Genomic DNA, 14106 nt, shown 5'->3' with positions numbered 1-14106 from the left:
GAAAAATGAATTTAAAAAAGAAAGAAAAATGAATTTTATTTATTAAAACTATTAGAACTTTAGAACATTTTAATTTTAGGATGATTATCATTGTTAGGTATTCTTCTGTTTTTAAAGGACTTCTTAATCTTTTATTTTTCTTGCAGTGAATTATTGTCCAGTGTAACAGTTATGCATGTTTCATGAATCTTTATGGTTTACAAAGCATTTTCACATATACTTTTATTATTCAGTTCTTATAGCAACTTATTTGATCAGTATTCTCATACCTACCCTTTATAGATGAGAAGACAGGTTCAGAGAGATTGTGATTTGCCCAAGACTATAAGTGGAACTGGACTTCTGTGTATGTTTTTCCAACTCAGAGCTCTGTATCCCTGGGCTCTGTTACATCACTATTGGTGCTATTATTTTAATCACACTTTAATCTTGCCCCTACAGTTTTACCAAACAAAAATACGAACTATTTTGTTTCAGGTTTCCAAATTTGTGTCAGAATTTAGAAATAAAGTAAATTTTATATAAAGCAGTAGTTCTCAACCAGCTGCAATTTGGCTCCACCCCTTCCGCCGGGACATTGGCGTTTTGGGGAGAAATTGTTGATTGTCACACTGTGGGGCCAGCGTGCAAGTGCTGCTGGCATCTAGTGAGTAGAGACCAGGGAGCTGCCAGACATTCTGCAAAGGACAGGATAGCACTCCACACAGAGAATGATCCAGCCTAGAGTGTCAGCAGTGCCAGAGTTGGGGAACCTCACTATGAAGAAGAAGACCTATTTACCCATTCTTGACCTGGATATCCAGACCCTCCACCCCATTTTACATATCTGTAAGGTACTGCTCTCCCCAAAGTTATTTAAAGTCTAGTTTTTGAGGTGGTTTACCGTAAAGGTGATTATCTTTCATGGCATAGGTATAATTTGGGATATTTCGGTACTATTATTAAGAATAAGCATTAACACTTTACTAAAAATGTTTTAGTAAAAATATAAGAGTTTTATGAAAAATAGTTTATGTTCCTGAATGGGAGAGAAAAATTAAACCAAAGCAAAATATTTTATTTCAAACCAATATTTTAATGTTTTCCTTATTTTCTAGTTTTACTTATGTTGAACACCAACAAAAATATACGTTAAGTACTCTTAATTTTTGTACAGAGCTGTGCATTCTGTTTAATGCTCTGCCTATTCGGTTATACCAGGTGTGTTTTTCAGAGTTATCCAGTTTGTGCATATTTAAGGAGACAGTTTGGTGTAGAGTTGATAGTATCCATTTTCTTCCAATGAAGGTCTTACAAAGGGACATCTCAAAAATATTCCTTAGCATTGAGGTGACAGTGTTATATAACCTAACAATTGACACACTGTTAAAAGCTTATAATAACTGTGATAATAAAAAGTGTGAGATTTTATATAAACACTCACTATGCATTTCTATAGAGGTTTTATAATCAGGTAATAATAGTTAAAAAGAAAAGCATGTGCTACAGCTTGAAAAAAGCTGTTTATGAATAGCATCTGTTGAGTTGGTAATAAACACTTAGTGAAGGCTTTATTATAAGGAGTTTTAAACATAAAGACAGTAAGGCTCTAAGGCATGAGAATTTGAATAAGATTATATCAAACCATACTTCAACATTATTAGAAATATTACAGTAATACGCAAGTTTTTAAAGACAGAATAAGGATAATATAACATACTCTTTATATAACCGTACTTGTCAATTTTCTTTTTCTAATAGCAAATGAAAGAGCACAAAGTTTGTTAAGTCAAGCATTCCATTTACAGTACTTTTTTAAATGCACTTGATAACAAAGTGTTAAATACTGAATGTCTTATTTTTTGTTACTGAGAAAGAACATTCAAGCATGAGATTTATGCAAAATCATTTATATGTAAAAGGAAACTGCGACAGATACTTATTTCCTTTAATCCTGTTGTAGTTTTTGCAAAATTCTGTTGAAATTTTTTGTCGTACAGTAAGTCAGTGGACTTACCACATGGGAGTAGATTTTTTGCTTATGTGCGTAATACCACCATTTTAAATAGAGTTCAAGTATTCCAAATGTAACAATTTTTGAATTTTACATTAAATGGATATCACTAATTACTAATTATTACTTTCTGAAGTTCCCAAGCTGAACACTCATTCTGCTCAAAACACAACGAAATGTGGCAGGTTGTACTTCCCAATACTTCACTGGGTTGTTGAATAAACTTATTGCACTGTATAAAGACTTCTTCATCTTTGGCACTGTTGGGCAGAAGTCATTCACTCCCACTTTCGTAATTGAATTAGAATGAAGGAAGATTATCTGTTGTAGTGGGAAAAGAGTGGATTAAAAATACATGATAAATGTAAAAAGAAGATATTCTGCTTATAGTCAGCATTTGTTCATGGGTTTGTCTCTTTATTTTACACTGATTTAAATACATTTTGCTTAAAGTATATGTGCCCGTTTATGCCTGTTAAATACTTATTACAAGGACGCAGTCTCCTGTGTTATATACAAAAGTGCTCTATGTGTGAAGTGTGGCGTAGCACTCATGCCAGTGCCCAGGGCACACTGCCTGGTCAGCACATGTCACTCTCCTCTGTCTCTGTCTCTCTCTGTCTCTGTTTCTCTGTCTCTATACACACACACGCACACACACACACTCACGCACACAAGTATAGGTGTGTGCGTGTGTGTGTATGGTTACTTCAGTGCCATATTTACAATAATGTGTTTTAAAAGTATTAGAAATGAGCAGAAGAATGAAATTTAATGTTCTAAGAATGACTTTCAATATGAATGTGAAGAATTTTTAGCCAGCATTTTCTGTGATCAAAGGGAGAAGTGTAGAGCTGCTTTTTTGTAAATTTTATAGAAAAATATGTCTATCGACATCTTAAATATGTATCTGTAATACAACATCAATAGTTGAATTTTTATTTGCTCCAATGGATAAAATACAATTTTATAGGCGGTGTATGTGTCTTATTAAATTATTACTCAGAAAGAATGGACAATATAGGACCTTCCCTTCATTCCCTTTAATAGCCCTTTAAATTTCTCCCTTGGATTTTTTTGGCAACTGAGATTTCTGGGAAGTAAAAACAATCTACTTAATTAACAGTGTTTCGGCATATTAGGAAGAAGGAGCCTTTTGCTGGCAAGGCTAAGATACCAGTTCTAGCCGATGCTACCTCTAGATTTTGCCTTGGTGAGATTGATCTGAGCCAGTCATGAGAACTGTAGGCACTGCTAAAACCTCTAGTTTTCTGTTGCAGTCCCTGCCGCCCTCTATTAATCTTGAAGATTTTGTGACAGATGCATTATGTGGTTTCCTGGCAGCCCAGCAGCAGTGCAAGATGTAGTTTACCACAGCATTGACCTCATTGAGAATGGGGAACAGTGCTGGACATGAGTGTGTTTGCTTTGTGGACATCCGTTGAATTGTATCCTTATGACTATGTGTTATAATTCTGTTCATTTTTTAAAATGCTAGCAATAGTATGGATAGATTTAAGACACCCAGAAGCTGGGATCAGCGTTGTGGAGTAAAGTACTCAAAGACTGGACAGCTTGAGGGAGGAAAGACTCTGGTCATGCTCGCTGGTTAAATAAACATTTAAACGCAGCGTTTGAAAAAATCAAAGCAAAAGTCATAATCTTGAAATGAGCATCTGCCTATATAGCACATCCATTTTGATGGCTTCTATTTCACAGGCTTCTATTTGTGTAGTGAACAAAACTTGTTTAAAGAAAAATTAGAAAGAAATCTAGAAGCAAATGGCTCAAGGCCCAGTTTTGTTCTCAATGTGTTTTTCCTTGGAAGATGAGGAATTGTATATCACGGAAAGCACATGAGAAAAATGGACTAAGGTGACGTGAGATTAAGTAGGGTTTCTTAATTTGAGGTCCACAAATGGGAATCAGGAGAATCTGTGAAACTCCTAAAATTATGTGAAAATATTGTCTCATTTTTGTTCTTGGGAGTATCTAAAGCTTTATCAGATTTTCCAACAATTCTGTGGCCCCTCCCAGCTAGTCAAGAGTTGCCAGATTAGAAGGAAAAGTTTTCTAGTAATGAAGAACAAGAAATGTGCGCCCTTAATGCTCCAAATACTGACTTTTGATTATATATTCTGACCTGAGTTTTTAAAAAGCATGCACAGTTTTAATGTGGCACCACATTGATAGTGAAAATACCTGGGACTTCATCCACATGTTCTGCCTTTGTGAAATGTTTCCAGAATGAAAGGTTATATAATTTTACTTGATTTCCTCCTGACCGGTCCTGCCTTTACATAGCCACTGCCACCCCAGAAACCTGAAATTAGCTGTGTCCGTACCTTCACCACAATGGCCTTAGCAGTTTCAGTAGAAGAAACAGAGGGATGGAAATGGGTACCTGAACGTTTTAGCTGATATCTCAATAGAAACTGGTATTCTAACGCTCTCCTTGGCATAAAACACCTCGGCCAACCTGGAGGGTCTTTAGGGTGTGGATTACCATTGCTACTTGATTGGTCTTTGCTCCAGATACTAATATGTTTCATAAAAACAAAGAAAAGTACTAATATCTGCAAAACACAAGTAGAACATTTTACCTGGAGGTATTTCAACTCTTGTAATCCTGAAGGGATTTTTTTCAGTTTATTGTTTTCCAAGTGTATTTCTCTCACACGTGGTATGTTAGCAAGACTTCCATTTTCGATATCTGTGATTCTGTTGTTTCCTAGACCCAGCCTAAAAATGACATAAAATGCATCAGCTCTTGAGCAGATGGTATGATACACTTAGCTGCAAACACCACAACTGAGTTAGAAATATTTGTATATATGTTCAGAGAAAGGTATTTCATGGTTTCCTTTAATAACCTATTTCAGGATGTAACAGCCCTCTCCTCCACTGTCAGAAAATTTTCTGTCTAACCTATATGCAACAAAAGGGACATTTGGAAAGTGTCCTTTTCTCATTCCACTTGCTGTCCCTCTTCCATTACTGAGACAGAATGATAGCAGTTCCTTCTAGTTTTCCCTTAATTTTATGTCCCTGTACACATTCTCCAAGGAGTTTCATTAATATCTTCATCATATGGACTACCACTTCCAAGTTAGGATTTGGGGGATGTTTACCTTTGCAGATCTTTGTATCGTTTAAAATCCTCTAGTTCCACAGTTGAAATTTTATTATAGTCTAAATGTAGCTCCAGTAAAGTTGAAGGTAGTTCTAGTGATAAGAAAAGACATATGTACGTTAGATCAGGTTAAGACCAAGCCCTATTGATTATTTGTTTACTTGTTAAGTTTCACATTATACGCTTAGGCAGTTTTGGGGGAATCTGCTTTTTTTTTTAACTTTTTATTATGGAAAATTTCAAACATACAAAAATAGAAACTAGTATTATGAGACACCATGCTGTTGCCCATCTTCAACAGTTATCTCCATTTTTCCAATCTTGTTTCATCTACGCCAATAGTTATTTATTATTGATTTGTTTATTGACTTGTTTTTATTTATTCATTTATTTTTTTGCTGGAGTACTTAAAATCAAATTTCACACATATAATGTCATTTCACCTGTAAAGACTTCACTAGACATCTCTAACCCATAAGGTCATCTTTTTTTCCCCTTACATAACCATCATGTTAGTATCACATCTAACAAAATAAGCAACAATTCTTTAATCGTCTAATATTCCTCTCCCTAATGATCTCAAATGTATTGTTTTACAGTTGACTTGTTCAGGTCAGGATCCAAATAAAGTTTACAGGATATATTTGGGTCTTATATCTCTTTAGATCTCTTCTTCTATTACTCTTTCCTTTTTCTCCTCTTCTATTGATTCGTTTCAGATATTAATTTGCTTGAGGTACTCCTTTGTAGATTGGGCTGTTGGCCTCCACATAATATAGTTTATCATGGTTTCTAGCCCCCTTATTTCTTATGACCTGTAGTTAGATATAGAGACCAGATTAGATTCAGCAAATCACTCTTTCATCTGACAGTCTTTGCACTCATTTATTGATTACTGCTACCTAGATTTATTATTTCATTCAGAATGGGAAAATGGTGATTTTCTGATTTTGTCATTCGTTATTCAGTTATTAGGTGAGATTGTTCTCTAAAGAATTTTCTTTCATTAATTATTTACTTTATAATACAGTTTTTATAGAAAAAGCAGCATAAATTCTTGATTTTTTTTCAAGTAATGAATTAGTGCAATGCCCAGAGGTGACCAATGAATTTTTTTATATCATTATGAACATATGGATTTTTTCCCTGTTTGATATGTTTGATCCACTGTAGTATTTATTCTTTTCAATTAGTAGTAGTTTCTGCATAAATTAAGGGAAGCATCTTCAGTGCCACCTGGCACATGGCAGGTACCTTGTGAATGTTTGCACCTTCTCTTCTCACACCTTCATATTCTGACCCCAGCCCTCCCCAGATTAACTGAAGCTGGAATGAAAGAGACTAACCAGAAAATTCAGTCAGATCTCATTTTATTAATCCTACACATAAGATATTATTTTTCAGTCAAAAGTTCTTGTTAGCTAGCTAGGAAATGCATTGTTTTTCAACTCTTGCTAAAACATTTCCTTATTTTATTAGTAGTAAAGACTGTTGAAGGTAAGTTCTATCTTCAAAGACCTTAAACACTAATTGAGCAAGTCTATCATGTATACAAAAATTACTAGAAAAATACTTTAGAGTGTGCCAGTCTATTCTAGAATATGCTGTAGCAAGTCAAAGATGAGAGATCTCTGTGCATATTGAGTCAGGAAAACTTCTTGGAAGAGGGTTTGTAGAATTTAAGGGGCCTGTCCTCTCATATGGATTTGGGTAGTTCAGTGACTGCCAACAAATATAGTATACTTTCATACAGATATTTCTATACCTACTCTATCTTCAAACAGGTCTCTCCTCCCCTCAACACAATACTATTATGTAACAGAATTTTCCAGATGAATAGGAAGGAAAACAGTTTCACTCTTCTTATGTTAACTTGTCAGGTCTGGTAAGAACCCTCTGGACCTCGGCCTAATTCATCCTGTCACAATGGGTAGTGATGATTGAATTATAACATTTGGGCAGTCAGCCTTAACATTTGAGCAAATAAATCATAAAAACAAAAAACTGGCTTTTGAGTGTCATAAGGATCTTAAAGCAGTAGTTATGTAAATTTGGAGATTTGAAATTTAAATTTCTAAAAACATAAAATGTTCCTTTAGACTTTGGAAGAATCTTGAGAATTTCACGAGTAGCTAAAACTTCATTTTTAAGATACACTTTGAAACTTGAAGAGAATTACTCTCAGGATGTTTTGTAGTATGAGAAAGCTGCTGATGTAAATATAAAGAGCGATGATAACTGCAGGACCTCAGAGCCACAGCTCTGGGGTGGCACCCTACTCTTCTGCTCCAGTATATCCTCTTATCCTCTCTGCCTCTACTCTGTCCTGTCCTCTTCCTCTTCCCCCTCACTCTATGTCAGCTTCCAGCTTATGAAAGGGATTTTATTTAACTTGTTAGGTACAGTATGTATTTTTGTTGTTGTTCTAAAGATTAGAAGGTAAATATAATATTTTTATGTTTCTTTTAGAAAAACAGCCATCTCCTTGAAACCTAAATTAAGGTTGTTTTTAATTGTGTAGTTCTGAATTAAACTGATTTTTTATATACTGAAAGAAATTGTCTTTCTACTTTTACTTTAGACGATTTTCCTCCTAAATGAAAGATTAATAATAGCAGCTTTCCTTAATTAATAACAGCAGCTTTGCTGGGTCTTTTAAATTATCAGCATGTATTTGTCTTGTTAATCTTCTGGGTCATCTGAGTAGTAGAAAAGGGGTTATGGTAAAATAGAAGAAAACAGGTTATTACTGCTTTTACTGTGGATACTGAAAGACAGGGCTGTTTGAAAGGAAAATGTTATTAATCATAGGGGTTATTTCTGATCCAGGTGTTAGCATAGAAGAGAGAATTTGTCAGGGAAGACGAAGGTGTGACCTTGAGCATGGGTTTGGAGAAAGGCAAATCCAATCTAGTTAATCATCAGGCTGGGAGCTTAGAAGTAATACATTAGAAAACTGGTCCAGTAGCAAACTTAAGCATTTTACTTTGAGGCACCAGCTTCAGCTCATATGATAAAGAGCACGGTGCTCATTCTGTTATTGGTTATGTCAGGAGAGAGTGTTTACTATGTGCCCAACATTGTCTTCAGACCTTTCTGTGCATCAGCCCATTAATCTACACAGCACCCCTGTGTAAAAAAATGAGGTATAGAGTGCCTTGCCCAGAGTATACACCTATCCCTGCCAGAGCCAGCGTCTGCCCCAATCCCTCCTCACAAGCCCCACCCTGAACCACTGCTGCAAGGCTGGGAGAAAGGTCTCTGGCCCTGTGCTTCTTCCTCTGCTTTCTTCTCTACAGAATTCTCACCTCTAACAGACACTTCACAGAATGACAAGTATAGATGAGTAAATGTTAGGAAAGAGACAGAAAATAAAAAGTCCTTTGCTTCTTAATGTTTGTTCGTACTGGGAAAAAAAGATTCTGGTTTCATACTGTCAAAAAAATAAAAAAGAATTACATATGGCTCTTGATGTGTACATGAGAAAACACTAAATTTCATACTACACTGACCAGATATACTGGTAAAAAGGATTCTAATTGCAGTGTGGTTTTGACAGTGTGTACACTTTACAACCTTACATTTAATGGTCATTTTAAAATGACAATTCAATAAATACTGTATAAATACAAACCTTTAGGAATTGAGGTCAGTTTTGCTTCTGCAATTCTGATATGAAACACTGTTACCCCTTCAAATGCCCCTGGTTCAATCCCACTGTTATCAAGAGGGTTTGCACTCATTTCTGTGGGGGGAAATTATATAATTTAGCATACATATGTTGTATGTGAAGGAAACTCACAATGCAGAGATGCACGTCCCAAGAAAATTCTAAGAAGTGTGAGCATTATCGTTCACTCTCCTTCACTCAGTATATCTGTTTCTGTGTCTATCTACTCTCCTTTCTGTCAGTCTCAGAAAAAGACTGGTTTGTATTACATAGGCTGGAATATATAACAGCTTTACTATTTTGCTTTGAATTACTAAGTCAGTAACTTACTTATCACTCTTTTCCAACCGTGACCATAATCAAGGTTTCGTTATAGTAATGTAACATAGGAAAAAAGACCATCCTTCGTATAATTTAAAACCTTTGTGTTTTCCACTGTACATTTATTTATTTGTCACCTAAACTTTTAAAATTGTAAGTCAATTAGAAATTACTTGATTAACAGAAATATAACTGAGGAATGCCAGAAAGTGAAGCTATTTGGTTAAGTGCCAGGCACTTGGTTGAATTAAATGAGTAAATAAATGAATGAGAATATTGGTTAGGAATTTTGAATGGATATAGTAGGGGAAGATGGCATGGTTATACCATGGGTGTTAGAAGTAAAATAGTGTGTAGAATTGGAAGTATACAGTAAAAACACCTTAGATGAATAATCTTCAAAGCAGATAATGAAAAGTTAGATGTACATTCCAAATAATATCTGAATTAATGTTGTAGGTTGTACTTGAGTAGTTTTTACAATACATTAAAAATGATACCTTTAAATTAAATAAGAATAACAGATTTTAACCAATTAAGTGCAGTCAGAAAACAGAAACCACACTAAGGGATTCTTGAGAGTGCAGAGTGCATGTGTATTTATATTGTAAAAGGTGTATTTCTTTAAGTGCTATAAATTTTGTTTGATACTTTCATTGATTTATGAATGGCTTATCTAGGTACAGCTTACTAGATTCAAAAAATTAATTTTGGAAATTATCAGTCCTAAAGTTGTTAATGATGATAAAGATCTCTATATCTGCATATTGCTTATAATTTTAAAATGTTCCATTTATTTGCAAAAACTTACCTAGCACATGTAAAGAATTCATTCCTTTGAATGTCTCCTTTTGTATTTTCTTAACTTTATTGTCATGAATTCTGAGTTCTGCTAACGATTTGGGAAGATTAAGTGGTATTTCACTTAGTTGATTGTGGGACAGATATAGCCTTCGCAACTTCTTTGTGGTTTGAAAGGCTTTGGGGTGAATCTTTGTTAGTTTGTTGTTGTTCAGAATCAAAGCCTAGATAAAGCATAAAAAGTTACACCATATCAGGAAGTTGATGTGATTTACCAGTATTCTACAGTGATTAGTCACTCATGGAAATCAATGCAAATTATGTCACTCATATACTTTATTAACAATGTAAATAATTCTCCAGCCCAATCTAAGCTTAAAAAAAGAAAAATTTACCACTGAGTTGGAACAGTGCAAAGCTTTAACGATTGGTTTCACACCTTTGGTTTGTCTCTGAGTAGGTGACACGTGTTTAAGGCACCCCTCTCCCATTTCTCTTCATGGAAGTGATGGATAGTATTATCTTTATCTTATCTTTTTTTAAAATTTATTTATTTATTTATTTGGCTGCGTTGGGTCTTTGTTGCTGCGTGGGGGCTCTTTGTAGTTGCAGCGAGTGGGGGCTACTCTTCGTTGTGGCGCATGAGCCTCCCATTGTGGTGGCCTCTCTTGTTGCGGAGCACGGGGTCTAGAGCACAGGCTTCAGTAGTTGTGGCTTGCGGCCTCCAGAGCGCAGGCTCAGTAGTTGTGGCGCACAGGCTTAGTTGCTCCGCGGCATGTGGGATCTTCCCGGACCAGGGCTCGAACCCATGTCCCCCTGCATTGGCAGGCGGATTCTGAACCACTGCGCCACCAGGGAAGCCCTCTTTATCTTATCTTAAAAGCTATTCACTCTACAAAATTAACTTCAGTACACAACAAATACATTTTTGCATGATTTTATCTACTCTTAAAACCTCACCTCTGTCTTGTTTACTAATGTTTACCATTTTCCCCAGAATAGAGGCCTGAAAGAATAAACTCTTACAAAGTGCCCTCAGCATTCTGGCATATTTTAGACAATGGGGAAATGGTAATAGTTTCTGGAGAATGACTCAACCTCTTCTCAGTTCTGTGACTGTTTCTCAGTGCAACGCGGCAGCACTCTTCAGAGAAGACACAACCCCAGAGAGTGAAAGCTTAATGGCAGCCTGAATCTTTGTTCCCCACAGCCAAGCCCTTTGCGACATGTTGAGGGTTCTGACTGCAGCCATCTTGAGCTGCTGGGGTGCGGAACTTCAGAACCAAAACTGGGAAAATCCTTGGTAATCAGGGCTTGCCACTCACCTAGTAACTATTTTCAAAACGTGCCAGATTTTGCAGAAACAATTTTCAGTGTTTCACAAGGGCAATGGCATTCCTAGGACTTTTTATTCCTCTCTGCTAATCTGGATCCTCTCATTCTTTCAGGTAGCAGCTCTAGATTATTTCCTTTTATGATTTTTGTCCCTGGTTCCATTCTACAGCAATCTTCCCATTGTTTCCAGAATGACTTAATACACGCCTTTCTGGTATTATTCACATTGTTGCTGTTTCACAGAAGAAATACAAATACTTCTGCAGTTAAACTCCCTTTACTTATTATGTTTACTGGTTTCACCATAGGCCCTTAGTGTCTCCTTTTCTTACCTTCCTTTCAGATACATCACTACTTTTAACAATTTCAACTGAGATAGGTTAAGCCTAGAAGAATTTAAAATACATCTTGTTACCACTGGTAAAATATACTCCTTTCTGTGTGTGCCGCACACTCCATGTCTGTGACAGTGTGGAATCAGGCTCTCCCTCAAACCCAATTTCAAATAGAATTAGAAATTTTACCTGCTAAAATCTAGAGGCTCAAAATGCTAAATAGAAAAATAAGAATCTTTCAAATCTTAGAAAATTAAAATATTAATGAGTATAGTAAGGAAAAGTTCTTTTTCATCTTTTGAGATCTAGAAAAAAAAGCCATACAAGTATATTTAGTCAATTATGTTATATTGCACGTGCTGCTGTTAGAGCTTTGTGGGTTTGGGTACTGCTTTTCTTACATTGTACACTAATGAGTTCCTGAAAATAATCAGTTTTATTATTTTAGTGTATAATGACTATGATTACCTAAATAGAACCTAAATAGATCGTAAGGACCACTTATTTGAATTCTTAGCCCGCTGCCTTTCCACCTGGCTGTTATTCAGTAAACATCAGTTGAATTAAATTATTAATTGAATTAAATCTATAATTTTTCATTAACTAGACCACTGCTGAATAACGGGGATTTTGTCACTCATCATACACAGAAAAGTAAGACTTGTTTACACAAATACAAGCAATCATTTTAGCAGTGACAGAGATTATCACTTAAATATTTGCATGTATTCTTACATAAAGTGAGATGAGTCCTTTAAAATCATTTTCTTTGATTTCCATAATTTTATTGTTTTGAAGGTCAACCATTCGGGTATCAAATGGAATATTGCTTGGGACAGAGGACAAACCTGAGAAATAAACAAACACGTTGCATATATGTTATATGCTAAAGATGAAATTGCTGATATGATAGAAATGTGCTTTTTTTTAAAATTCATGGTTACCATTAAGTAATAGATGACTCAACATGTAACAGATGACAAAAACATTGTTCTTTGAAAGGCCTAAAGATCTTATCAAGTAACTTTATTTTTACAAGGTGTCTAGCTGGTTCTAGCTATCACCGTTCAGTCTGCTGCAAGGTGACATTAAATGGAGGTAAGTTGGGGGGTTCTAATATGACTACGAGGAGGAGATCTACAGCTGAGGCACAGCTTCTGCTGATGCACTTTTAACTAAGAATATTAACATTCTTTGCAGATTTTCAGGCAGTTGTAGTGCTAATTGGAGCCTGTGGGTTTTGATCATTTTAAGAAGCATCAACATGTAGAAAGTTGTGCTTAGAAAATAGATAAATTATTTTCGTGTACACTATCAAAGACTTTACTACCCATTTCCTTTAATAATGAGCTCCTCTAATTAGTCATAAATTATTTGATTTACGAAAACTTATTCATCCATAACATGTAATTAACATCTAGGTGTGTAGTATACCTTTACTGAATTTATCACCCACAGCCTTAGCTCTTTTCGAGCTGTGTACTCTAGTAATAGCTTTCTTTTCTCTCATCTCAGCAGCTGCATCTTCCTTTTTGTGTAGGTACTCAGTAAATATTAATTACATTATTTAAAGACTTAAGTGTGTTTTTCCTCTCTTAAAGAAGCAGAAAATTGCCAGGAGCTGTATGTGGCGCATTTCTTCCTTACTTTCCTTGCTTTCCCTAAATGGCTGAACATGTGCACCTCTGATTGTTGTCAGACATTCCATATGGTATTTATGCTTGACGAGCATGGGGCTTTCTTGGTTTTCCCCAACATTTTATTTTTGAAATGTTCAAACATACAGAAAAGTTTAAACAATTTTACAGTGAAAATTCATATTCCTTTTTCTCCCATCAACATTTTACTATACTGTACTTACTGTCCATCCATCAATTTATCTTTTTTATGTATTTTAAAATGAGTTTTAGATATTACTACACTTTTAGTGGAGCCATCCTTACTCCTAAAGAATAGTATTATATTTAATAGGCCCAAATTGAAGAATCCAATATTGAAATACTGTGAATATCAACATTTCACTTGACAGCCCTCAATTCTTTGCCCTTTATACTTTAAAATTGACAATTCTTTTAAGAAGTTTGACATAGATGGAAAGGGGGTAACTTGATGGGTTACCAAGGTAACAGCAGTTTTGTTAGGAGATTACTTTGGTTTTAGAAAATGAAGTAGAAGTTCTTATAGGAAGGTAGAGGTTCTGCAGACAGGATCTAGTAACATAAACTTTGACAAACCTTCCCCTACCCTACCCCTGATGAATTTGGAAGCTCTGAAAAAAATTTCATTTCCTGAGGGAAAAAGATTGTTAAGTGTCCTTCTCATCTTCAGTTGTCATGGGGGACCACTATATGCTGCTAACAGTGCTGTGTCATTTTAAAGGTATGTGTCATACTATTACAGATATTCTTGGGTGAATTTTATTAGATTTTTTTCAAAGCTAAATATTCAAGAGACCATGTAAGTAAAACACTATTTGCAACCAACTGTCTGTCATGAGGCAGTTTGGTTTTTCTCAGTT

At 35.3% G+C, this 14106-nt stretch overlaps 2 protein-coding genes across 3 annotated transcripts in view; one reads left to right on the top strand and one right to left on the bottom strand.

Annotated features, from left to right (window-relative positions):
* The window catches only part of CENPP (centromere protein P), a gene marked incomplete at its 5' end in the record, with an annotated part of 225920 nt that overhangs the window by 105196 nt on the left and 106618 nt on the right, over positions 1-14106 (top strand). The gene's annotated exons all lie outside the window — the stretch shown is intronic.
* LOC309963992 (asporin) overlaps positions 1-14106 on the bottom strand; it is a 41319-nt gene that overhangs the window by 18129 nt on the left and 9084 nt on the right. The window contains exons 4-9 of one of the 2 annotated variants that reach the window (XM_082842593.1): positions 12324-12436; positions 9929-10142; positions 8761-8871; positions 5125-5218; positions 4597-4735; positions 1093-2314 (exon numbers count right to left, since the gene is read on the bottom strand). In XM_082842593.1, the coding sequence (XP_082698719.1) occupies positions 2117-2314; positions 4597-4735; positions 5125-5218; positions 8761-8871; positions 9929-10142; positions 12324-12436 (869 nt within the window). In that variant the 3' untranslated portion in view covers positions 1093-2116. Of the gene's footprint in view, positions 1-1092; positions 2315-4596; positions 4736-5124; positions 5219-8760; positions 8872-9928; positions 10143-12323; positions 12437-14106 lie in introns of those variants that run through there. The other variant, XM_082842592.1, reaches the window with a different exon arrangement.

Source organism: Leucopleurus acutus (assembly GCF_964270905.1).
Source record: "Leucopleurus acutus genome assembly, chromosome: 7".
NCBI lineage: Eukaryota > Metazoa > Chordata > Mammalia > Artiodactyla > Delphinidae > Leucopleurus > Leucopleurus acutus.
Note: the sequence above shows the minus strand (reverse complement) of the source record. Positions and strands in the feature narration are given on the sequence as shown.